General features: G+C 40.7%; 2 protein-coding genes across 3 annotated transcripts in view; one reads left to right on the forward strand and one right to left on the reverse strand.

Moving 5' to 3' along the window:
* LOC101174468 (vesicle-fusing ATPase) overlaps positions 1 to 19,220 on the forward strand; it is a 46,748-nt gene extending 27,528 nt beyond the window's left edge. For both annotated transcript variants that reach the window (XM_078937909.1, XM_004080639.5), the window contains exons 10-22: positions 2,873 to 3,038; positions 3,194 to 3,268; positions 5,174 to 5,361; positions 5,911 to 6,006; positions 7,905 to 8,061; positions 8,207 to 8,340; positions 9,285 to 9,351; positions 9,447 to 9,526; positions 13,128 to 13,262; positions 16,462 to 16,575; positions 17,983 to 18,038; positions 18,119 to 18,191; positions 18,527 to 19,220. In XM_078937909.1, the coding sequence (XP_078794035.1) occupies positions 2,873 to 3,038; positions 3,194 to 3,268; positions 5,174 to 5,361; positions 5,911 to 6,006; positions 7,905 to 8,061; positions 8,207 to 8,340; positions 9,285 to 9,351; positions 9,447 to 9,526; positions 13,128 to 13,262; positions 16,462 to 16,575; positions 17,983 to 18,038; positions 18,119 to 18,149 (1,299 nt within the window). In that variant the 3' untranslated portion in view covers positions 18,150 to 18,191; positions 18,527 to 19,220. The remainder of the gene's footprint in view (positions 1 to 2,872; positions 3,039 to 3,193; positions 3,269 to 5,173; positions 5,362 to 5,910; positions 6,007 to 7,904; positions 8,062 to 8,206; positions 8,341 to 9,284; positions 9,352 to 9,446; positions 9,527 to 13,127; positions 13,263 to 16,461; positions 16,576 to 17,982; positions 18,039 to 18,118; positions 18,192 to 18,526) is intronic.
* Positions 19,221 to 22,939: 3,719 nt separating this feature from the next.
* Positions 22,940 to 27,295, reverse strand: part of wnt3 (wingless-type MMTV integration site family, member 3) — a 32,161-nt gene continuing 27,805 nt past the window's right edge. Inside the window, exon 4 of the mRNA XM_004080638.5 lies at positions 22,940 to 25,073. Within this exon, the coding sequence (XP_004080686.1) occupies positions 24,594 to 25,073 (480 nt within the window). The 3' untranslated portion in view covers positions 22,940 to 24,593. The remainder of the gene's footprint in view (positions 25,074 to 27,295) is intronic.

Below are 27,295 nucleotides of genomic sequence, written 5' to 3' on the forward strand. Positions count from 1 at the left end.
TGCCCCAGGACACTTCGACACATTTGTGAGCAAGGCGGTAATTGCGATGTTGGCGCTAAATTCACAGTAGTCGTTTAGCTTGCTAAGGAGCGTTTATGGTTGATGTACTCCACTTGAGTGTTTTTCTATGGATCATCCACTGTGGTCACCAAACAGTCACCACCTCTAGAGGTGGAGGTGTCAACATCTTTGTCTTGTCAAATATAGGCAACACAAAAACAGCTCCCTGTGACCAGTATCAAGTAGGGTTGTAACAATTCATTTTAACGATTTGATTCATATCATAATTTGTGGTTGATGATACGATTGATAGTTATTGGTTTGTTTCGAATGATCCGATTCACTGACCTAAAATTGATCCAGGGGCATCTTTAGCCAGAAAATTAACCAGTGTGACTCGGAGACAAAATACCTGGATACTGAACAGTGAAGGTGAAGTTTTCCAGATTCCTTGTATTTCTTGCTAGATAATCAAGTGTAAAATAAACATTTGTACAAGCAAAGAAGCAAACAAAAATTTATGGCAAATCCATTCACACTTTAGTTTCATTAAGTTCAGCCTACTGCTGTCTATCCACATCAAAAAGTATGGTCACATGTGTGCAAAATTCAAAGTGTTTCCACACATTGGACTGTAATGACGGCTTGATCTTTTTTTGCTGCCATCGTGTGTGTTGTCTGCCATGATGGTACTTGATCATTTTTACGTTATAGTAAAATAAACCTATTGTGCCACAATCCAAGATTATAATTGATTTTTGCCATTTTTAAACAATTTTATAATATGTCAATTTGATTAACAAGTTGCTTTGAAAAGATGGATCTGGTTGGATAAATTGATACATCGATTGATGGCTACACAGAGTAATAAACCTATACTACCCGATTATCATCAATGGTCCAGCCATTGCATGAAGAACGCTCAACCTGCTGGAGCATCTGAAACTACTTCTACAGACCTCCACCCAGAATCCCTGTGACCTCAGGGCAGCCCCTCAAAGAAACTGGAATGTCTTATCTCAGCAGGCCATCAGGGAACTGCTGAACACTTTTGGATGTCATGAAGCATTCATTGATGCTCATGGGCACATGAGAAGTTGTTGAAAATTACTATCTTGTTATGGAGAATCTGCCATAGCATGGTTTCAATTAAGTCTATTTAATAACATACATCACATTGGCATTGACCTTTTTTTTATTCCACATTTTCTTAAATCCACTTTTAATTCTAGAAATTTATTATTTTGGTCATAGTTAAGTCCTTCCAGGAATGAAGGGCTACAAGGTCATAGACTGCTCAGTGAGCACATATAGCAAAAATGTTCGTGCACATTATTTATAGCAAACACTTATGCAACACGTATGGGTGAAGTAGTTGAGTCGCAGGCGTGTCGCAAGGATTTTTCATTTTTATGGGCTGGTAATGGGCCAGTATTCACACTTTATGAATGACAAGCGTGAGGCATATGGACACAGTACCACAGCATCGCCTGTATGTCAGACGTGTGTTCAACCTACATTTTCCTTACAAATACTTCAAAACATACTTACGACATGCATTGCAAAAGTATTTTCCATTTTTATTAAGTCCCTTAAGGTGCCAGTACGATCGATCCTGGAGGGAACTGCAAGACACAACGGCCCTCCTCTGAAGATGCGGTTATTCCTCTCTACATTAAACATATTTAAGTCCTTCCAGGAATAAAAATATGGAATGAATTGAACATTTTAGTCTTTAAAAAAATAAAATAAAATCTTTTTTTTTTATTTCTCCCGTAACATTTGAATGTAATTGCAGTCACCAAGCAGTCATTACTAAACTCTGTTGGTGTTGTCTTCTTCATGCAATGCCTGGACCATTGACGATAATCGGGTAGTATAGCCTTATTACCCATTTCTTTAGTTCAGGGCTGGCCAACCCTGGTCCTCAAGAGCCTCAACCCTGCCTGGTGTCCAGCTCTCCCTGGACTGCTAGATGCTGACTAACCAGGTGTGTTAAGTCAATCAGGATGTGGAATCACTTGAGTCAGCCATTCAGCAGAAATATTTTCAAGGAGAGCTGGAAACCAAGCAGAATTTTGGCTCTTGAGAACCAGTGTTGGCCAGCCCTGCTTTAGAGGTTGTCCTGAAGGTGAAGTCATGGCATCTGGACTTTAAGTCTTCTTTCTTGAATGTTTCAACACTGATCAAAGTGGCTTCATCAGTCTGAGTGGTGAACATTTCAAGAAGGAAGATATTAAGTCCATATGTCATGACTCAAGTTCAGTATGTCACCTGGATGAAGGAGAACCATCATCAACAAATAATGGAGGTTTAACACAGATTCATAGGTGGATTTGACATAAAAAAGTTGACCATCCTTATTATTTAGTGTACAACTTAAGTTTTTTTTACCTCTGTATCTTGCTGTGAAGCCCGAAAGGTCTTTGCAGGCCTCCAGAAAAACGAAAAAGGTCAATCCAGCTGCAGTGAAGGCAATAAAACACCTGTTTCAGGCCCCCCATCTCATTTTGAATAATGGAAATCAGTATAGCTGTGCTCTGGTACTCATATGGCCAAAACAACTGCAGACACCGTGTGGAGTCTTTGTTTGCTTACACTTAACAGGTTTTTGCTTTTGAGTTAAACTTTCAAAAATGTGACTTTCAACAATCTGTAAAAGTTCACAACATAAACCATTTTTATACATTTAGTCCTTGAGTTGCAAAGTACATTTTTTGAGGAATCTATGGTATGTGGGAGAAACTAGCGATTTGCTTGTCGGATGAAAAAGACCTCCCAGCTAGTGAGAGCAGATGGTTTCTGATAACAACAGGCAGCCTATTTACCCATAACACATTAATCTTCCTCCTTCTCTGTTTTTGTTGAGCAGCTCGGTGCAAACAGCGGCCTTCACATCATCATATTCGATGAGATTGATGCAATTTGCAAGCAGCGTGGCAGCATGGCGGGCAGCACAGGAGTCCACGACACTGTAGTCAACCAGCTGCTGTCCAAGATCGATGGCGTGGAGCAGCTCAACAACATCCTGGTCATAGGTGCGCACGTCTTCCCTGAACATAAAACCCACACATTGGACATTCCAAAACCCTTCCAGAGGGATTGCCTGAACACCTGAACTATTTCTCATATTTGTTGTTTATCATCTTCCTCTGTTTTGTATGTCACTTGTCTATCCATACGTCCGCTCCAGGTATGACCAACAGGCCTGACCTGATAGATGAGGCCTTATTGAGGCCAGGAAGATTGGAGGTCAAGATGGAGATTGGTAAGAACACTCAATTGAGATTTCACACCTGTGTTTTTTACTGTGGACTAAAAGGAGAAATTTGTGGCACATTAATAAAAGAAATATAACTTAAATGCAGATGTTAGGAGGCTTTTATTTATTTTATATGAAAAAGTTACTTAGATGTAACCTCAATTTTTTTTTTCATATAGGAAAAAATGTATGGGAATATAAAACAAAATATTAAATCCAAAAAGGTATTTACTCATGGTGAAATTATCTTTTAAAATAAACCTAACAGAACAAGGGGAAAAAAGTGCTTTCCTGTTTTTTAATTGAATATATATCTCAGCTGTTTATACACTGAGAGGAATGGAAAAAATGATTAAATGTGAAACCAGCCACCTAGAGATTACCCGATGAAGTGCATTATCGTCACTCACATTTTGTTTAGAACTGGTCTCAAAGAGGAAGTAAAAATGTTATCTCATTCTTCTATTGACCTAAGAGTCTGACATCACAAAAAGCCAGCTTTTCAAAAACCAAGAAAAATAGTTCAACAGATCAGTCTGATGGTTTTTCTTGAGCACACACACACAGGATTGACTTTTCACCTGTAAAGGAAAGGAACACAGTCCCCATATTTAAGCTATGTCTAGACAAACCTTAAAGAGTGAAAGGATACCAACTTGTCATATGCTACGTTCTCACTGGACATGTGACACACGTTCAAGAAAGCCCTAAATATGAATTCTTGAATGTACATTTAGCCCCTGGTGTTCACACTGCTCCGTTGCTACCCGATACTAGCGCATGTCCAACACCTACAGTTGGAGGAGGCTTGGTGTGAAATGTAGAAGCGGTGCAATCTGAAGAATCTTGCTCCCGGCTTTTTCTTTCAAAGCTCTATTCCAATACATCAAAGACTTGGTGTCATGTAATTCCGTCCGGGCACAAACCATAATTATTAATTTCTCCTTCGTGATCGTGTTTGCACTTCCGTTTATTAAACACCATTCATACATCACTACCAAATCCAAGTCCCTGATTGGTCAAAGTTCGACCTGGTTTAGCTTTCAACTTGCATTTAATGTCCGCGCGTATTGTACGTTGAGCCAAAAACGGTCTTAAAAATCTGCGTGTGAACGCAAGAGTTTTGAAAACAGAAGCCCAAAATGTGTATATACATTCGTTTAAATAAATTTTCATTAGAAGTGTTCGCTTTAACACACCTTGCAGAGGGCGGTGTGAACATAGCTTCAAACAGAGGTTCCTTCCATCTTCAGCCTCTTTCTGAAGGTTTGTTTGGCTTCCATCCAGAAGCTAAAGAGTTGGTGCCTGGTTACCTGCAATTCACTGACCTAATCTTGGAGAATTTTATTATCAGGTTTACTGACTGTGATTCTTGTCTGCCATAGTCTGTGATCTGCGTAGTTATGAGGTAATCTGTCTTAATTCTTCGATCAAAATTAATGTAATCCACTAACAGATTTGATAGCTTCCATTGGATCCGTTTTCTTCACAGTCTTTGCCTATTTTGTAGGACAGGTGTAGTGTTTTAGGTCAGAGGAGGAAGCATATGTCCACTGCTGAATGAAGTTAAGTGGCTTTCCTGCAGAAGGAAACAAAGTTCCTGTTCACTAAAAGAAGTCTTAGCATGTTGATTCCTGTTTTTTGTACATATCTAGTAAAAGTTATTCCTAAAAAATGGATACGGCATGGCTTGAATCAAACTGTAAGAGTTATAATGTTGATGATAAGATACAAGCAAACATCAGACTAAAAGTTTGTAAACTAAGACTCTATCGAGAATTTTTCACTTAATGGTATTGAAATGATTTACAAAATTGCATTAAACCAACATTAAGAACAATTTTTATTTTATTTTATTTATTTATTTCTGCCAAATTTCTAGAACTTCTCTATTCCTTCTTTTTTTGTAAGGATTACCGGACGAAAGGGGCCGAATTCAGATCCTGCACATCCACACAGCCAAGATGCGTCAGTATAACCTTTTAGCCAGCGACGTGGACGTTAAGGAGTTGGCGACTGAGACCAAAAACTACAGCGGCGCAGAGTTGGAGGGTCTGGTCAGAGCTGCACAGTCCACTGCCATGAACAGACACATCAAGGTCAGAGTCTTTGTGTTTGTGCTTTTGTGGAAAACTTTAATAACATTCAAACTTTGCTTTGATGTGTTGGGACTTCATATTAGAAGGCAGTATATTAAAACACACACCTGTTGGCCGTTTCACAGACTGTTTAGTGCCAGTTTAACCAGCCACCCAGGTGTGGAAAGTTGGGTATTATATGTGTGCCCTCTGACTTAAGTGTTTTATCAGGTGCACTGGCTCAAATGTACACAGCACACGCAGATAAGGTGAATTTCTCATCTACACACACACAGCAGATATTAGAGAGTGATGATAAATGACAGACAAGGGCCGCACACATATCTGATGGCTGTGACGTTTCTCTTCACTCCTTCAAGCTCTAACTCTTCCCTCCCTCTTTGTGTCTGACCTTTCTCCTCTAAGGGAGATCATTGTCTGCAGACACATTGTGCTGACAATTTGTGCTGTATTTCATGTATTTGGTTTCTGTGGTAGTGGTGGTGGTGGTGGTGGTGGGGACTTCATCTGCTAGATAAAAAGAAGCAAATGTATATTGTGTTTTTGCAGGCCAGCAGCACAGTGGAGGTGGACATTCAGACCGCAGAGAAGCTTCTTGTCAGCAGGCTGGACTTCATGGCTGCACTAAATAACGACATCAAACCGGTGCGCTGCTGCAAAGTCAACCATCTTTATGCCAGTCAATGTCAAAAACACTACAGGACTTTGGTTTAACACTTGAAGTTGATTAGAAATTAGCCTCTGAATTGTGGGCGGGAGCGTTCCTGCAGAGTGAGCCTGCCTTCCTACCATCATCCAGCTGTTTACACCAGGGGTCACAACCCTGTTCCTCGTGGGCTACCGCCCTGCTTGTTTTGCAGCTAACCTGCTTCAGTAGATACTGATTAGCTAGATTGAATAGGATAAAAAGTACAAAACAGAATATTTCCAAAGACTAAAGTGATTTGGGACCAACTGAAAAATTTACTAAATGAAACAAACAAGTGGGACTAAACTGAACAGGCCTGACCACACTCAACCCTAGCACTGACAAACATGGGGAAGCTTTATAGACGGGGGCAAAAACCATACTGGACACATGAGGGAGGGGGAAACAAACTGATCAAGCAAACATTCTAACTGAATAATTTATGACTTCAAAACAGGAAAACAGCAAACTAAAAACATTTAAATAATATAAAAGTAGTCCTCCAATAATTAAGTAAATCATTTCCTTTAAAGAAGCAAAAAGAAAGTCCATTAGGAGAGTGGGCAATAGCCAAAGTTTCCCTAGTGGAAAAAACAAAAACAAAGTAAAAGTGGATTTTTTAACTTAAAGAAAAATTCAGTAGATACTGATTAGCTGGATTGAATACCAACACCTATGTGGCGGTTTGCCCTTCAACCACCACACGGCCGTACAGTTTTGAGCCAGAGGCCAGCTCAGACGAGGAAAACAAAGACGTACACAGATCTTGTCATCCTACAAGTGGATGAATCAGAATGGAAGGGAGAAAGGGGCTTGTTGCTTCCTGTAGTAGTTTCTACATCACACCTACAAGCTTTTTCAAACTGCATTTTCTGTCTCCTCATGATTTAGCACGATTTGAACAGAGAAATACTCAGAAGTGCCATTTTAAACCTGATTTTGTTGGAATATGTCCGCCATCATCTAAAAAATAACACAAGGACATGTTAAAAACCACCAACAACACAGTTTTTTTTCCATTGGACTGGGTCTTTAAAAAGCCCTAAAGTAATCCATGTAGTTGGTAAAAACTGATGATTTTGAAAAAAATAGTTAGTCTTTTTGCCCATTCAAAAAGGGATATTTACCCTTTTTTCAGTTAAGAAGTTTCTAGGTTTTTAGTGGCAATGAACCACAACTTTTATCATCCACCTTATGGGACGTTTTAAAGTTTATAAAGATTTGTTTATAATTATCTGTTTTGAAATTTGAAAAATTGAAAAAGTTTTATCTGTGGTGAAATAAAAGTAAAAATATCGTCAGAGATTGTGTCCAAAAAATTCCTGTTGGCCTCATAATTCACAAAGATGGATTTTTGTCAACGGATCTTTTGATTTCTGTGCAAAATTATAACATCAATTCACCTCATTTCATCACACGTTTTTCTGTTCAATATCAGAATAGGAATAGGAATAGAAATCACATTGATTAATTCTTGGTACAAGTGTTTTCTTGGAGAAGGACAGCCCACATTGTGTTTACTTTTGACCCAAATTGTTAAAAAGAACAACATTTATTTACCAACAAAGAACTTTTTTTTAAAAAAAACCTTATAGGAATATCCCTATTGTCATGTTTGTCATTATTAAAAACAAAACGATAGTTCCAGTCTCCAATAACGTTGTCCAAGAAAGAGTCCTAGGAAACTCAACATAAAAGTAAATATCAAAGAAATACACCTATTCAGTCAAGGAAGATAATGAATTTTATTGTCAAATCTTCAGTAATTCTTCATTTGTGAAAATAATGAAGAGCATTTAGTATTCTCAAATAAAGCTACAGTCTGACTGTGTATTTCTCCATTGGTCCCCTTCAGGCCTTTGGAACCAACCAGGAGGATTACGCCAGCTATATCATGAATGGTATAATCCGCTGGGGCGATCCGGTCTCTGCAGTCCTGGAGGATGGAGAGCTGCTGGTTCAGCAGACGAAGAATAGTGACCGAACGCCGCTGGTGTCTGTGCTTCTGGAAGGTGGTGCTCACTCCAAACACTCTGAACATTCCAGTCACACATGGAGATGATCATTTAAGAGATCCTGTAAACACACTAGGGTATTAAATAAATGTAATGCCATATCTGAGTTTTACACAGATTGGTGACTGTTCTTCATCTTCAGGCCCGGCTAACAGTGGAAAAACAGCTCTAGCAGCTAAAATTTCAGAAGATTCAGAGTTTCCCTTTATCAAGATCTGCTCCCCGGACAAAATGATTGGATTCTCTGAGACTGCCAAGTGCCAAGCAATCAAAAAGGTAATCCTTACATTTGAAGCTGAGTTCTGATACCCATTCATGTAAAGCCTTAGTCACAGCTGCCCTTACAGGTTCATACAGGGTGTCTGAGGACAAAAAATGGGTAAACCTGTACGTGACGCGCAGGTGGCAGGTACTACACACATTTCAAGCATTATAGTCAAAGCAATACAGAATTGACATATATTTATCAAACAAAGAAGTCACTTAAATCACATTTTGCTTACTTAAATATAGTGATCATTAACTAAAGTCAAGTAGAGCTTGATTTATTGCTTGAAAAGAAGTGGGAAGAAGTAAACTTTGATCATATCATAGTCAGGGCCATGGCCATGCCTCACACAAGGAGTCATAGCGAGCATTTGTTCAACATGCAAAGGTAAATAAGGAATTATGACAATTAGGAAATTAGACAGAGTTTAGTTTGTGTTGACATCCAATGGGCGTCCTACAGACAGGTGTGTATCATGTGCACACCCCCCCTGTGTGGGGCATTTGCACAGGGTCAATAAAGAGCCAGTACTCGCACCTTACTAATGACTAAAGTGCAGTGTTGGGGACCTTACAACACCATCAACCAACAAGTACTTCACGATGCACCCAACACACACATGACAATTGTACTTTCCATTATCGAAACACCTACGCTCCCCTTAAGATAAAGCCACTCCTTCCTATGACCCTCCACAGCCTGGACAACCCAAAAGCCTGCATCACTCTGCGTCACCCGTACAGTTCAACCCCCCAAACGGGTGAATGTGGCTAAAGTTTTAATGACCGGTGGAACAAAGGTTTTGTCTGAAGCTCCTCTCAGTCTGACACAAGATACTAAACTTCTGGTCCACATGAGGTTTCGATCATGTAGTGAAATGACAATAATGATCTTATAAAGCCTTTTTACTGTATATCCACCCATAAATATTTGTATGCATTCGATTTGACAGATTTTTGAAGATGCATACAAATCCCAGCTGAGCTGTGTGGTTGTGGATGACATTGAACGTTTGTTGGGTAAGACCTCTACTGCTCTTCCCCATCAACACAGCAGATGAAACGACACTGAATTCTGCTGCTTTGCTCACCCTGTTAAACTCTTTGCTCGTCAGACTATGTCCCAATTGGACCTCGCTTCTCCAACCTGGTGCTGCAAGCGTTGCTGGTGCTGCTGAAGAAACCGCCCCCTAAGGTAACACGATGTAACGCGCTGCTGTCTGTCTTCTCAGTGGCAGAAAGAGGGCAGCAGATCTTGTGGATGCCCACAAAGAAAGTCTAGCGAGGAATTGTTGGAGGACTTTGGCTGCAAGTGGCCCGTGTGAAGGGCTGTGTGTGCGTGCACGGCTGTTAGCGAGCGTTTTGCTCCAGGCCTGTTCTGTTCCAAGTGAATGGTGGAGGTAGAGACCCGTTTCTCATACTTTCTTTAGTTGTAGCTTGTGTGTCTGTTGTTGACGGGTTTGTGAATGAGGCTATAGCCCCGCTATATGGCTGCATGTGCATGAGAAGTGGCGCAGGGCCTGGTGTTGAATGCCTGGCTGCAGTGCTCCTCTGGGGTTGTAAAGAGCTGGGCCCAGCGGGGTGCCTGGGGCCAGGGGAGGCCAGGGGGACACGGAGGAGAATGGACTCTGTGAGAGAGCCAGGACCTGGCAGCGCCGCCGCCTGTGTGGCACCTCATCTGCATGCAGTATCACAGTTCCCCACGCCATGGGGGGGCACCCAAAAGCCATAATCCCCCTGTCTACTCAGCACTCCTCTGCCTCTCGTCTCTGCGCCATCCTCGCCTGGTTGTCCTCCAACTCGTCGGCTTAGCCGAGCTGCGATTCTTTTTCTTCTCCGCTCATGTTTGTCCTCTCTGCTCCTGTCTTCTGTTGTTTTCTTATCCCATTATGCTCCTGCTCTGTTCTGAAGTCTCCTCTTCCCTTTACGTCTTTTCTGCGCCTCATTCTTCTGTTGCAGCCTTACAGCCCTTCTGTGAGAACGGCCAGAAATGCAGCAGCTAAGAAGGAAGCTTCTTAATTCTTCCAGTCCCGATAAAGGCGGAAGGGAATGAGCATGAATGCAAGAAATGATCCAAAACTGAAAGCCACCTGCAAATATCTTAGAGGGGACAGAAGATGGTCTGGAGTTCATGATCAGACTTGCGTTACATCCCTGCCCTACTTATTGGAAGCTTCATGTACGTCATTCCAGTGTAAATCTTTTTCCCAGACTTAATTTAGCTTTATGATATTCTTACTCAACATATTTAATTTGAACTTAAAAACTACTTTTATGATGTACTCTTATTTAATTCAAGCCATTTTTATTTAAAAAAATAAAACAACTGAAATGTTTCTATCCTCTAATTCAGTGTTTTTCAACCAGTGTGCCGCGGCACACTAGTGTGCCGTGGGAGATGGTCAAGTGTGCCGTGGAAAATTGCCCTCACTCACTGATCTAAAAACATTTCCCATCTCCAGGAAATCAGCTCTTTGTTCATCCAAACAGGTCCTGATAAAACACTGAGTAGTTAGAAATATGAAAGCTCATAAAATACTTTTTTCTTTGTGTTTATTTGATTCTATTAAAGACATTTTTATAAGAATGACGGTAACGCGATTTAGCTGCAGCTATAACTGTTATCTGAAAAGTCCCGCAGCTTCTTGAAGGCTTAATCACATGTCATCAGTCTGACCAATCAGAAGTGTTTAAAGTATTCACTTCCTTGTTCCAATTTAGCTCATAACTCACTCAGTTCTAACAAAAATACCAGCTAAAGCTTGTCTTTAGCGGTGTAGCTTTCCACAGAATCCGGTATCAGACCGTGGAACAAGTGAACAAAACCATGAAGCTCAGAGACGCGAGTCTTTCTGCCGTTTTCTGGCAGTTTTCACACTACATCTCCCATGATGCATTGGCTTAAAGGGACAGCGCCTCAGCATACAAGAAGTCGTCCTTGTTACATGTCTTGAAACCACAACGAACATACAGTTTGTATGTAACTTAACTTTTATTACATCTTTTAGAAAAAACATCTGCAACTTCCTGCTTTTTCTGCCACAATTATCACAAAAATGCACGTCAGATTGCGGGGGGGGGGGCTGTAGATCAAAACAGACTATGAGTTTCTGCTTTTTTTTTTTTTTTTGGGGATGCTGGTGTGCCGCGGGATTTTTGTCAAGGTTAAAGTGTGCCGTGGCTCAAAAAAGGTTGAAAAACACTGCTCTAATTTGTATTCGTGCCCCCACAGCAGATAAATTAGTACCTGAGGAAAGATCTGAAAATGCCTCCATTTTTCTGAACCCACTTGATCCCTTTTGGGGTAATAGCATTGCTGGAGACTATACCACTGTTGGGTGAAGGCGGGGTCCACCCTGAACAGTTTAAAGCTGAAAATATATTTTCTGAATATAAGAATTCAGTCAATTAAAATACTCAAGCAGCCTTCACATGTATTAAAGTTGTGAGTGTTGTGTGGCCCACAGGCACTACCTGGCCTGCCCTCACCACCCTCTGTGACCCGCCGTCACTGGCTGAGCGGCTGCTACATGCGCCTTATCCCCCCCCTCTTTCCTACCCAGCTGCACATGACACATTAATATAAAATCCTTTCTTTAAACGGCAGCCTTTCTTTTGGTTGTATCTTCATAGCAACCAGTTTATGTTTTGGACGCCTACTGACAAAAAGGCTAGTGTCATTTTTAGAAGAATCGGTAAAAGTAAACTTTCGGATTTACTTGGCAACGGAGAATATTTGATAAGCACGGCCAGATTCTTAATATAGTCATATCATATGGTATATTGTTTTGTTTAGCTTGAGCCAAGGTATTACATTTTCTCAATATTCCAGTAAAAAGTGTGTGAGCAACAGGGGAATGCAACCTTTGCAAGTCCGCCACACAAACGCCTTTTAAGATCCACAACTTCTAATTCCTACAATTTCCCAAGAAGCTTATCTATGATGCTTGAGGAGTTAAGAGGTGAAAGATTGAAATCCTGAGGAGGCGTTTGAATTTGAAGAATGTTTATTTATTTATTTAAATTCAAGATGGCTGACTTTTCCCGAGGACAAAGGTTCAACAAAACTTTGGTTGTGGACTTACCCTGGCAGCTTGTGTGTGTCATTTTGTGAAGAACTCTCCATTAAAGGTTTTATTTTCCTACATTGTGGGAAAACGTAGATATTGCCAAATTTCACACTTTGCCACAAAATGGCTGCCATCCAATAATAACGTCAAAACTTCCTTTGGATATCCCCAACGTATTTAAGTTTCATTGGAGGACTTTGAATTTTTTGGAGCACCATTAGAGATTTTTGCCCCATTCATATTTTTTTACGGTTTGTGTTGCTGTGATGCCATTTTTTTAAATTCATTTTATTGTTGGGGAGGTTGTTGTTGTCCCCGATGCCTGAAATACATTTTTACCAGGAACCACGTGTGCAAATTTTGGTGAGTTTTTGTTGCGGGGGTCATATTTTCGCTCAAACGTATAGTAAGAAAGAATTGGATGAACAGTTTTGTCCCTGTGGTCCAGGACTGCTGCAGTACATAATTATTAGGTGTTGGAGGCTAATCTCTATACAGATAAACCTTTACAGAGAACTTATGGTCTACAAGGACAAGACAGAACTAAATACATGAAAAAAAACAGAGAAAATGATTTAGGAAAACCCCTTTTCTTTGTTCTGTCTGTCTGCCAGCGTGTATCACATCTGTATCACATCACGTGGGCAGCCTGTGCTGCCTCTCTGATCACATAATAATGAATGGAAGAACATGGAGTCAATGGGCTGAGTACTGTTTGCTCCTTAGGGTCGTAAGCTGCTGATCATCGGCACCACGAGTCGTAAAGATGTTCTTCAGGAAATGGAGATGTTGGATGCTTTCAGCACCACCGTCCACATTCCCAACATTTCTGGAGGCGAGCAGTTGGTCCGGGCCCTGGAGGTAAATATGCAAGCACTGTTGCTTTAAAACCAGAAATGTCCTTCTAAACTACCTTTTTATACTTGTTTTCATCCATAAATGTATTTGAGTTGCAATTTGGTATTTGAATTTGAATTCATTTTACAAATAACTTTGTTCTGCAAAGCTTGTTTTTTAGCCTCTTTTTGTTTCAGTGAATCTATAAGATGCTACCTTTTTCCACCAATATTTAAAGATTTAAAGTCTTGACTATTAGTGATGTTTGGTGAACTCTATAGATGTCAAGTAAGAGGTGACTGTCCCATGCCAGTCTCAGTCATGGAGTGAGCTTGTTAGAAGGCCACACCCCTACCACTTAAAAAGCGTCTTGAGAGAATCTGTCAATGAAACGCTTCAAACGTTCAACGTGAGACCACGTACTTTTCTATTGACGCATCTGATCATCTGGTCATTTTATAACTTGGATAACTTGTGCTACAGCAAAAATATCATTAAAAATGTTTGCATTAACAAGAACATGTTAAAAGAAAAAGGAAGCAGAGGAGAATACTTCCTGTTTGAAATGCAAAGGAGGATGGGTCACTCAGTCCAGTTCTTGTATACATTCAATGATCTATACTGGGAGGTGGGGGCAGGGCAGGAGTTTGGGCAGAGAAACCCAGAAATATGTAGATCGAATTTTATCTCTGGTATTTTTTTTTCTCAAGAAAACATCTTTTACTTTCACGTTATCAAGAGAAAAAAATATTTTTCTCGTAATAACAGACCAAGTCCACAGTGACAGTTTTTCCAGCCTGCACCTGTCATACATCATTCTGTGACCATCTGGACGGTCTGGTCCCCTCACAGTGTTGGGGGTAACGGATTACAAAGTAACCAATTACAGTAATTTACTTTCTTTTGTCAGTAACCGAGGAACATAGCGAATTACAGATCAAATTTCTGTACTTAATTACAATTACTGGACTACAAAAACCCTCGTTACTTTGTTACTTAGGTTTTGTAGGCTCGGACATTTTCTCTTGGTTAAATAAAACTAAACTGAGTTTATTAAAAAAAATAAAAATAAAAAATGAAGTTACTGGCCCATATGCACACACATGTACACGCAGAATTGAGGATTAGTCAATGCCCTCGTTGCTGCACTCACATTGTTTTCCAAACTGGAGTCCTTGAAATCCTTGAGGAGCAGCAGGTGAACAACAGAGCAGATACCTGCCCCCTGTACCACAGGTGAACAACAGAGCAGATACCTGCCCCCTGTACCACAGGTGAACAACAGAGCAGATACCTGCCCCCTGTACCACAGGTGAACAACAGAGCAGATACCTGCCCCCTGTTCCACAGGTGAACAACAGAGCAGATACCTGCCCCCTGTACCACAGGTGAACAACAGAGCAGATACCTGCCCCCTGTACCACAGGTGAACAACAGAGCAGATACCTGCCCCCTGTACCACAGGTGAACAACAGAGCAGATACCTGCCCCCTGTACCACAGGTGAACAACAGAGCAGATACCTGCCCCCTGTACCACAGGTGAACAACAGAGCAGATACCTGCCCCCTGTACCACAGGTGAACAACAGAGCAGATACCTGCCCCCTGTACCACAGGTGAACAACAGAGCAGATACCTGCCCCCTGTACCACAGGTGAACAACAGAGCAGATACCTGCCCCCTGTACCACAGGTGAACAACAGAGCAGATACCTGCCCCCTGTACCACAGGTGAACAACAGAGCAGATACCTGCCCCCTGTACCACAGGTGAACAACAGAGCAGATACCTGCCCCCTGTACCACAGGTGAACAACAGAGCAGATACCTGCCCCCTGTACCACAGGTGAACAACAGAGCAGATACCTGCCCCCTGTACCACAGGTGAACAACAGAGCAGATACCTGCCCCCTGTACTGCAGGTGAACAACAGAGCAGATACCTGCCCCCTGTACCACAGGTGAACAACAGAGCAGATACCCCCCCCCTGTACCGGTTGCGAATGAAACAACCATGGGGGTAGTTCGGTAGACTTGCAGCTGTGCAGAACTGTGCACAAAAAGCAGACGTAAAGAGAAAGGAGCAGCTCATTTTAATGGAATACATAAGGTCTACGAAAAATGAGCATGGAGGCATTACATAGTTCTTTGTGTTTACATAAGAGTGGCTTAATTTCATATTTGATATGAATAAAGGTGTACGTTTTTTTTCCACATCTCACTTTGAGAAGTGGCATAGTTTGTGTTGTAGTTTATTTTTGTGTCATAATTCCACACTGTTGTCTGAACTCTAATGAAGCCAGGATGCGTCTTGAACCACGTTTTTACTTTGAACGAGGTCATTGCTTTAAAAGTAAAGTTTTTAAATGAAATACAAGAAGGTTTTGTTTGTGCTAACTGATTTCCCCTTGAGAATTTGAATAAGAGATGAAAAAAAGTAAAATAGCATAGTAGTGAATTACTTTTTCAAATAGCTAATGATCAGAATAATTTAATTAGAATTTTGATCCATTAACTAAGTGAAGTAATTAGTTACTTTTTAGAAGTAATTTACCCAATACTATCCCTCCATCTGGTCACTAATTATATTGACGGAACTGCAGCTGCACCAACCTCCTCCTGAAATGGCGATGACTGATTTGTACGATGTTTATGACTGACAACATCTACACAAACTCTTCTTGAGTTAGAGTAATCAAGAGGGGGGGGAATTTGGCACATGTAGCAGAGTAAGTTAAAGTAATCAATTCTAAATCAATAAGTTTTTCTGGTGGATATTTTCTCTGACAAACTGCTTTGTTTTGCTGCAGATTGTAGAAAAATGAAAGAAGTATATTCTTCATTGCCTTGTTTTCACAAAATACTGACATTTGTTAACATTTGTTATCTCTTGATCATGAGAAAACACGTTTTACGCCTGCTTTCTTGTGATAGTAGATGTAGTTATCATTAGAAAAACAGGCGAAAAATATAAGTAAAAACAAGGTAGGCTTTTTTAATATATGATCATTTCTAATTTAAATAGATTTTCCATTTTTTTACACTGGATTTTGTGTTTTGTGTTGAAGTAAAGTCCATTTTTTATGCCAAAGGAATAACACTACAATTAAATACAATTATAATCATAAAATAATAAACTCTCTTTTTGCACCATGTTGTGTACTGTCCACATAATAAAGATTGTATATATAACTTTAGATTAACTGTTTTTTCCGTCTACTTTCAGCTGCTTGACTCTTTCCAGGAGAAAGAGCGCAGCGCTATCGCCAAAGCTCTGAAGGGCCAAAGGCTGTGGATCGGCATCAAGAAACTGCTCATGTTAATTGAGATGGCAGCTCAGGTGAGAAAATCCTGTCCAGTTTTTAGGAATGTGTTAATGTTGTTTTATGACACTAATTGAAACAAAAGCATGACTAAAAATATGCACATTTTTGAAAAAAGTTTTGGGGAGAAAAGTCAACCTAGAGTTTGTTTTATCTTGGTTTTTGACATTTTAGTTGATGTTTGACCTCGCAGTCCAAAAGGGCTTGATCATAAATGTTTTTAAATACTTGTAGTTAAGCTTTAAATTCTATTTTCTTTAAAGTAAACTGACATGAATAGTCAAAAAAAGGGAATATTAAATCTGAAATCATGGTAAAATCAGGAACTAATTGACCCTCTTGGCATGCCAGTATTTCACTCTCATGTTGAAGAGCACAACAAATAAAGAATTCTAATAAATTACAGATTTAACATCCCATCTGGGAATATTAGGCAAAAGGGTAACACTAAATCTGAGCCACAAAACGTGAAGGAATTATCTTCATTTGAATCACATCAGTTTTTTATTCAAAACATAAATTTGCCGTTAGTGTGGTCTGAGCTGCAGCAGCCTGTCCCTCCTCTTCGTCAACATCTGGCCCACATTCTTGGCAGGCGACGGAATCACGACGTCGGGCACAAAAATCTGTCATCGAGCAACTGGAGGGAAAACTGCACTGCTCTGCCGATGATTTGTCGAGCAGAGGGATCCAGTGCATGTCGAGCTGAAATCCTGGGAGCTGCAAAGATCCAGCCCTCAGTTGTTCTGGAGGCTGGTTCTGCACCGCCTCTGTCCACATGTTCCGCATCTAAGCCTGGAGAATACCTTCACTGCAGAGCAAAATGCAAAAGGATCATTCATCCAACATGCAGTCAGAACATTGACATGTTCATGAGAGCAGTGCAGCTGCGGAGAGATCACTGAAGGTTCTTGAGTTCAGAACAACCCCCCGGTTGTTTTTTCCAGTAGATATACCCGGCTACTACAGTGACTGCTGCCTGACTGGAGCTCCGTCCTGCAAACATGCAAACTTTTTATGCCAATTTCCCGCAATTCTCCTCTCCCAGCCTGTTCAGGCAAAGTTTTTTTTTTAGCTTTGGTTACATCTCCTTGAAGTCAATTCCCATTTTATCCTGCAGTTAAACCAAAAATGTTTTCTTGAAAGTTTGGTTTTATGTGCCTATGATGCTGCATTTGTGAGATGTTACTGCCTCCTTCTTAAAAGTGTGTAACCGCATTAATGCCCAAACAGCACCCCTCCTTGTCTTATTTTCAAAATTGTCTATCTTTCTCTCACTTATGTGTCACTCAAATCTGTTGTATAAGGTGATCTTACCGTACTCTTCCTCCTCTTCCCTCCTTTTCTCTATGGATTTGTTGTGAAATTGATTTGTGAGTCTCAGAGTGTGTGTTTGCTCTAAATTGTGTTGTGTGTGTTTTCAGATGGATGCTGACAACCGAGTTAGAAAGTTCTTAAGTCTGCTGAAGGAAGAGGGAGGGTGAGTGTCCGGTTTTTCTCACAGCTTAGAGGCCCTAATGTGAAAGAAGGATTTTTTATATCAATGCTTTTTGTTGTTAGACTGAACTCCAATACATTTGGAATTAACTAAACGGAGTGGAGCCACACAGAGAAAAAGAGGCATCCTTCGCTGGTAAGACTCTTTTGAAACTTTTTTACCCATTTCCTTTCCTTGTAATAGAGAACACACTACATTTCCTGTTTTTGTCACCATCTTTTTTCCTCCACATCAGGAGTTTTTAACAATATTATTACTAAATGTCAGTTGCAATATATTGTGTATTAAAAAAATTTGGATGTTAACTTGCTGATGAAGTTCAACTGTTCAGTGCATTCTCCTGACTGTTTATGGCTTCAAAAAGCCCCGAAGCCTCATGCTATAGATGTGGAGTTTCTATAGATAGGTTGACGAGACAGATGCTACCCTGTGGCTTGTCGTCTCACTTTGATTCTTCTCTCCTCAATCAGGAGCAAACCTGAAAGCAGCTGGCAGGAGGAGACGAACAGGAGAAAGCTTCTGTCTTTCTCTGCATCCTGTCTTTCTTCCCGTCCCTAAAGCTCCGAGCGCCTCTGTAGTCCACCTGGGGGGACGTGTCATGTCCCTGGGACTGGAGCCTGTCTAGTGACCTAAAAGCTGTCCTGCAGATGTTTGACTAAATGTCTGCAGTGGAGTCATTGGACCAGACAGTTGCTGATTGGGTCATCTGGGATGGAGACTTCTTGTGGGGGGTGGGGTGGGGTTGGGGGTAATATCCTCAAAGATTAACCTAAAAAGTTTGAGTTTCATTCAGTTGTTTCCTGATCAATTTTGCCTTTTTTCAATATCAATAATTTCCTTCATAAAACATCTTTAGTTCATTAAATCATAAAGTTGTATCTTATAAATTTGCCTTTGCCTAATTGCCTCTGAAACAGAGTGAATCTTTTGAGACGTGTATTTTATTTTGAAAGTTGTTTGATTAGTGGGCTGGCTGGTTTTTGATGCAAGTCTGCTTTATAATAAATCTAAAAAAATGGGTATCTTTTGTTTTTGTTTTTTGATTAAATTTTTATGAAAAGTCGTGGAAATGTTTCAATCTGACAATAAATAACCTGAATAAATATTTATATTGGTTCCACCTATAAACGAGACATGATTATGAATAAATGCAGATGAATTGGACATGAATGTCTCCAGTTTTTATATCACACATTATTGCAGTGTGTTTTGTTCATCTTTTGATTTATTTTATTTTAAGTGTTTCCAGTGGTCTTTTATTAATTATGATGCTGAAATAAAAATAATAAAAAAAAAATAACAGTTTTTTTTTTGAGGACATAGTTTCTGCAGAGCGGCAGCAGCTCATCAGAAATTCACCGCTGAGTTGTGGGTGGGACTACTTAAATGCTCAGTAATCCAATTTTAAGCTTAATAATATTATTAATGGATTGGATTTATATGCGCTTTTCCAGACGCTCAAAGTGCTTACAATGCATTTCCATAAGTCATTCAGAAGTCATTCATATTTGGTGATTGTATGCTACTGATGTAGCTACAGCCCTGGGGCAGACTGACAGTTAATTGTCTTTATATATGTTCTGCATCTGACAAAAATGTCTCAAGAACACAATAAAAACCATCAAAAACAGGATTTTCACCAGAGTGGGTTTTTAAGTGTTTCAAACCTCAGGAACGTTCACAGAAAAAGACCAACATGGGGTGTTCATCAACATGGTGGCAGTGCAGTAGTGAAGCTCTCTCGCGACAGCTCGAACTGGAGATCTGAGGCTCCAAACATGTTTTTAAAAATGAGAATTAAAAAATGTAAAACAACTATTGAAGACATTTTTTTTTTAATATTTGGTTATATTTTTGCATACTTCTAGTCACATTTTAAGAATTGCCTCCTCTTTTACTTTTGATTATCTCCAGCCCACAGGACAGGAAGACTCCTTTGGTCCGGGTACGGTCCAGGCTCTTCAACTTGTTTTCTTTGAACATTTTTTACAAAATCTCTTTGTTACCAGTGAATTATTGTGATTTTTAGTACCCATTTTTTTCTGCAGTAATTCAGTGCAGCTTCAACCTTTAGATGCATCATTACAGTTAAGTATAAACTGTAGTTTACTAGTATTGAATGAGAACTACACTGTTTTAGCTTTAGCTCTTGATAGATGTATTTTCTCAGTTGGCAAAGCTTTTTATCTTTTGCTTGTTGATGTTGAGAATAATTTTGGCTACAAATCTAAAGTTTAATGTATTTCTGTGTTTTTGGCTCTATGACTGTCCACCTGAATACAGTCACATCTCACACACATGGGTAGACCTCATTAGCTCTGGTTTGGACTCACTTCTCCCTTCAGCACTTCTTTTGTTCTCTGTTGCAAAGATTTGAACTTTGTGTTAGAAGCATTCTTCAGATGTTGTGGCTCGTTTTGCGTCCTCATCCTGCAAGTACCCAATTCCACCTCATTCCAAAGACGTTTTGTTGGACTGAGCTTTGGTGACTGTTCAGTTTTGTGGCCTGGTGCATTGTGGCCTCCCACTGGTCATCAAGGGACCGAAGTGCAGCTTTGGTGCAATTTCAATAAGGAAGATCTACCTCATCTTTAGGTACGCTGGGCTGCTGATTTTCCTTCCACACGACTCATCAATTAGTCTTCACTCTCAGCTAAAGAGCTCATTTTCTTCTTATCCAATCAACCAAATTCATTGAAGTTTGTTTATCCACATTCCAGACATTTCACTGGCCCACCTCTGCCTCATTCTCTTCTTTAACCACCATCAGTGTCATAGCTTACAAGTCTCTTCACATGGTCTTAGGTCATCCCAAGCATGCAAGATGTCTCCGGCCCCGAGCCTAACCACCAAAGGCTACTGACTTCATGACGATTCCGGTTACACGGTTTAATCTTTTAATGACGCTTGAAATGATCGGCAACAATCATTTCAACCCATGTTGATGGGCTCAAAAAGTGCAATGAACGATGAATGATGCAGTATCATATCACCACCAGCTTGAATACACCCCCAGAAACCAAGATTTACTTTACCAGCCTAGAGCCAGTGAAGCTTGGCAACAGCAACCTGGAAGTAGTGGAGACCTTTGTGTATCTAGGCAGTGTGGTGAACCAATAGTGAGAAGCGGACATGTAAAATCCCACATTAGAAAGGGGAGGCCACCTTTCATCACCCTAAAGAACATCTGGAGATCCCACCTAGTCACAAACGCCAAGAATCACCTCTTCAACTCAAACTTTAAGTCTCTCCTGCAACATGGAGCTGAAACGTGGAGAACAACAAACACTATCAAAAAGCAATTAATATAATTCTCAATCTAGAAACATTCAGCAACACAGAGGTCTGGCAAAGAACATACCATGCACCGGGGGAAATATGGAAGAAGATGGGGTTGGATTGACCACCCGCTGAGGAAACCACCATCCAGTGTCACCTATCAGGCCTTAACCTGAAATTCCCAGGGAAGAGAAAACGAGGAAGATCAAGGAACACATGGAGATGGGACCTGGAGACTGACGTCAAGCAGACTGGAGTTGGCAAGAATTGACTGTGACAGAAAGCGACGGTTGTAACTAACAAACAGCTTGAACCGAAGCAAGATGGGACGGGACAGTTTTTAAATTCTAATGCCACGGGTGAAATCAAGGCTCACTTTTGACCAGCATCTGGAACTGTATCCGTCATCTTGTGTTTTAGCTGACAGACATGACAGCTCAGTGCATTCATCTGTAGTAGAAGGCCTGCTTCAAGGGCTAGCATGTTTGAACATTTCATCCATCCATCTTCCGCTCATTTGGGACCCGGTTGTGGGGACCAGTCTAAGCAAAGATGCCTAAACTTCCCTCTCCCCGGCCATTTCCTTCAGCTCCTCTGGGGGGACACTGATGCGTTCCCAGACCAGCAGAGAGACGTAGTCTCACCAGCATGTCCTGAGTCTTCCCTGGAGTCTCCACCCATCAGGGCATGCCTGGAATACCCCTGGGATGCGTTCAGGAGGCATTTGGACTAGATGGCTGAGCCACCTCAACTGGCTCCTCTCATTGTGGAGGAGCAGCGGCTCTACTCTAAGCTCTCTCCGTGTGACCAGACATCTCACCGTATCTCTAAGGGAGCGCCCAGCCACCCTTAAGAGGGTGTTTGTAAGATCTTGTTGTGACCCACAGCTTATGACCACAGGTGAGCATTGGAGCGAAGATCGACCAGTAAATTGAGAAATTTTGATATTTTTTATTTAGCTTGTCTTGTATTGTATTTCTTTTGTTTAGTATAAACTTGATTTAAGGAAAGCTGTGAAAACCAACAAATCCCCACTGTCGTAAAGGCTTCAGTTGTAGCGTCATTTTACAGGTTTTCAAGACAAGTTTCAGTGGCAGAGAATAGCTTCTTAGTACAAGAGTCAAATTAAGGCATCGTTCAATTTTCTAAACCTGTGAAACCCACTTCAGGGTCACAGGATTGCTGGAGCCTATCCTATCCTTAGATGGTTCCCCACACCATTACAAGGCAAAACTGAGGCCTTTCTACCCAATTTATGTGCTCTGGTATTGGTATTGTTTTTGCCAGTGATGCAATAGTCTTCAGGTATTATCTCTGGCCTCAAACAGCCTGAACACTCTCCACATATCCAGACATTTTCTCCTTGACAAGACCAACAGTTGCCTTTTCGTGTTCTGAAGGTTTTAAGGACATATTTTAAATTATAATAGAGCTGTTTTAAAGACCAATGGCTGTAAACACATGTAAAAGACCTCACTCCAGAAGAAAAAGGTGCAGCCTTTGCACAAGATTAACCCAAGCACAGCACTTTTTTCCCCTCATATTCCCAGTTTTTGGAGATTTTCTACAGTCACTGATGACACAGTTAGAAGACAGGAGACAAGTTTTGTTCTTCAAATATATATATCTTAGTTCAGTCATACAGATATATACACTGTATAATAAATAATATTTATAAAAACATAACATTTCCGATTATAAAATAAAAAGGGAATTATTCACTTTAAAACATTTGTACAAAACTTTGGATATAGCAGGAAATGTGAATGAGTAGAACAGGAGTTGGGGGGGACGGGGATGGAGGACATTGACATGGAATGGTTGATCCCAGTGGCTTGGCGGGGGTGGGGGTCAGAGCAGAAAGGGACACGTATCCTGATCTGCGCCACAAAGAGGACAGGGTAACTTGTGTTTTTTAAAGATGGAGATAATCACTGGGCGGCGAGTGGGACTGTCAGGACATGTATGGAAACTTCTCATGGTTCCTTCCACCTTCGTGCAGTTTCTCCTTGTCTGTCCATCCAGCCGTTCATTTACCCTTCCCTTTTGCCATGTACATCCCCATCTTCCACTCAAAGTTCCCAAAAGTCCTCAGCTTAATGGTCTCAGACATAAATCTGCAAGAAGAAGTCTGCTCCATTCAACCCTTGAGCCGACATTCATGCCTGAGCTAAGATATCTGGATTCCTTGGCAGTGTGTTCTTCCAGAAACAAGCATTTGTGCTTTGGGGCACACCGACAAGATTCCAAGTTCATAAATTCAACTTCTGAAATACTTGAGTCAAAAAGCAGCCAATCGGAACACTCCATGTCCTCTTATTTTCTTCTTTTTTTTTTCAAAATAAAAGCTTCTGTTTAGAGAGAAGTCTTTGAGGTGAACCTGATGAATCACTGATGGTTAATAAGAAGCATGCTAAAAGCTTAACAGAGGTATGCTGCATAAATAAAACAGCTGTGCCTGATCATACAATGATGGATTTTTGAATGAACAAAGCTGTTGTTGAATACAACTGGAAGTTTCCATTTAGGAAGAATCTGCTACAGCGCTGAGACACCTACAGCTCTCAGTTGCCTGCATAGTGCATACATATACGCATGTTGGATTGTTAGCCAGTGGATGGGGTTACGCCTCCCCCCTCCTGCAAACCTCCAGTCCCAGCCCAATTGTAATAATTCCGATTTGTGGTGCTTTGAGAGTCAAACTGTAGCATTTATCTTCTGGGCTTCCCGGTCCAACAGCAGAGAGGAGCAACGCGGAGGATTTGATCAGTAGTCTAAAGGTGGCCTTTTCAGCGCCTGCCTCTGCTGGCGTTCAGTAGTTAAAAAGTTGTGGTTTGTAATTGTAAGCGTTCAGGATCAAAAAGTGACGAAAAAGAGGTTGGTTTAGTGGGAAAAAGACAAGAAATAGGGCCAGTGAGGTGTTAGTTAGAGGCAAAGGGAGTCTGCTTTACTGCATCAATCTCTTGGGTGAAAAGTTTTACTATGGAGGGGGGGGAAATAAATAAGGACACAAGGATAGGGAGGGGCTGGTGTACTGATGTTGCAGGGTGAGGAACCAGCAGGAATGAGGCACCATGATTGGACTGTTGCTGCTGATGGTTGGGATGCAGATTTGAGGCCAGGGTTGGTCCATTTTTGGAGCAGTTATCCAGCCAGGCCTCAGAGTGAGCTGGTGAACGGGTTACTGGAACAGGTGCAGGAATGAAATGGGGCTGAAGGTCCAGCAGTCCAGTCAGTTTTTCAAAAAGCACAAGCTTTTCATTTGCATGTGTGCACGTCGTAGACGCGCACACACTCCTGACAGCTAACGTAGCAGCACCAGTGGAAAATGCAGTGGCACTTTTCTTTGCGCTTCTCAGTCCGGGTGTTGTGTCCGCGGCCACAGCACAAAAGGTCGCAGCCCTCAATGCCATGCGAGGACACGTTGCAGACCCGGTCTCTAGTCCCAAACGAGCCCGTCTCTGGGTTTGGCTCACAGAAGTTGGGCGAGCCCTCGTAGTAAACAAGGTCACGCTCGGTGGGATGCTTGTAGAAGGCATACTTGACCCTCAGAGTCTCCACCCAGCCACGCGACTCACGGTGCTTCTCCACCACCATCTCTGAGGCGCTGTCGTACTTGTCCTTTAGGTAGTCGCCCAGCATGCGGAAGTCTGGCTGCGCCCACCAACACGTCTTTACCTCGCAGCTTCCTGAAAGGCCGTGACACTTGCAGCGCAGGTGCATGTGATCTAGGATAGTCTAAGAAACAGAGAAGACATGCTTCAGGACACCAAAGACCAGAAAATTTCAATTATTATATCCTTCTTCTAAATAAACTTCAAAGCCTAATGTATTGTAGTAAGATCAAGTGGCACAGATTAAGAAATAAAAAACACTGAGATGCTTCATTATCGTTTGTTCACATTGACATTTCCTGTTATGATGAAAGCTCAAGTAGCAGCGCTTGTCTAAAAGCAATGCCATATTAGGTCAAATTGATCACTGTGGTCAATATGTTAAAGTCTCTTTTTAACCCTATAACAATTTGTATAGCTTTGATGCATGCATTTCTGAGACCCGTATCTCATCGGCACGATTAGATCTTTCCTTCATAAGCCCCATTGGAAAAAATTCAGTCCATATTTTTTTGGAAGGGCTTTGTTCTGCTCATTTCAAAATGACTGCATCACTGAAATCTCAAAAACACTTTTGACGGGAAAAGTTTTGCCGATTTTCAAAACTTTATGGTAAGAATAATCCCTCTATTGGTATAAATCTTTTTAAATGAGTAATTGTTAAATTAAAACACATTTTAGAATTGTTTCGGATGGAAACTGTTACAAAACAGTTTCTGAACATTGTCACCAATTTCTTTACATTTTCAGATTTTCTGATTAAAAGTTGGCACATAGTGACATACACATAAGTATTTAGTCAGCCACTAATTGTGCATGTTCTACAACCTAAAAAAATGAGAGAGGCCTGTAATTTTACTCATAGGCAAACCTCAACTATGAAAGACAAAATGGGAAAATAAATCCATTAAATCCCATTGTCTGATTTAAAAAAATGTATTTGTAAATTATGGTGGAATTTAAGTTTTTGGTCAGTAACAAAAGTTTAACTCAATACTTTGTTATATACCTTTGTTGGCAATGACAGCAGTCAAACGTTTTCTGTAAATCTTAACCAGGTTTTCACAAACTGTTGCTGGTATTTTGGGCCATTCCTCCATGCAGATCTCCTCTAGAGCAGTGATGTTTTGATTTCATCTGACCATGGAACAAGTGATCATGAAAGGCACCTGACTTGACCTTGGTGTTCTGGAGAAGCTGCAGCTCCTGAAACTGCAGCACTCTATCACGAATCCAGCAGATTAGGGCCTTTTAAATCCAATAGATTAAATCTGAGAGGATATGAAAGTGAGACCCAGGTCAACAAAAGAAAAGAGTTCCCACCACTCAGGTATGTGCGTTTTTGCTTTCAATTTGGACCAATTTGGTGTGAATATCAACCATTGATTTTATATGAAAACTGGACTGAGTGACCCCTCACTCCACACATTCCAAAAAGGAAGTACCTGTTAGTTCCAAGAAGCCAAAATTCCATAGACTTCTATACAGAAATAAACAGCTATTACTCAGTTATTATACCATGGTCCAAGTGAATACTTGATTCTGATTGGCTGCAGGGTGCGGATTAAAAAGTGATATACTGCAGTGATATACCACACCTAAAAAGAAATTTCTTTCTCACGTCCCAAATGTTCTACATCACTGTGCTGGCCTAAACGCCAATTGGTATTCCAATTAACATTTCAAAACATTAAATAAAATGAAATAAACATAGGTTGAAATACCTTTTTCCACAGTGTATCACAACAGCAGTAGAGACAGTAGAAAGACGAGTGATTTTATAGTTTACTTTAACCTGTTCGGTTATTTTGATCATCTTGAAGACTGCGATGCAGCAGAAGAGGAAGAGGGAAAAGAATCCAAGGAGGAAATAAGACACGGGGAGGAATTAAACTATTTAGACTTTGTTTCTTTGAAACAAACTTATACTTCATCCTCTGGAAAAAAACAAAAGGTAAGAGGAGACCATTAATCATGATAATCAGCATATTGCTTCCCTTTGACGATGCTGTCAAAGCTGTTACCATGACAGAGCGTCGGCCATTATCCCTTACTTATATTTGTCAGCGTAGCCATTTTTGCTCTGCTACCCTTTTTAACACGATAATCCCAGTTATTTAAGTTATAAACTGACCAATCAGATTCCTCAATAAAACAAGGTAGTCTTACATCAAAAGTTGGAAACGTTTGATTGACAGACTTCATTTTATTGGAGCTGGAAGTGATTTTTTTAATGGGCGACGTCACACTCGGCCCACTTATCATATAAAATTTCTATTCCCTTGCTGTTGTAACAAACACCACGTGCTTACTTGGTGAATTTTAGGATCAAAATGTTCCAAATAG

Source organism: Oryzias latipes, chromosome 19 (genome assembly GCF_053564925.1).
Source record: "Oryzias latipes strain Hd-rR chromosome 19, Olatipes_Hd-rR_3.1".
Taxonomy (NCBI): Eukaryota; Metazoa; Chordata; class Actinopteri; order Beloniformes; family Adrianichthyidae; genus Oryzias; species Oryzias latipes.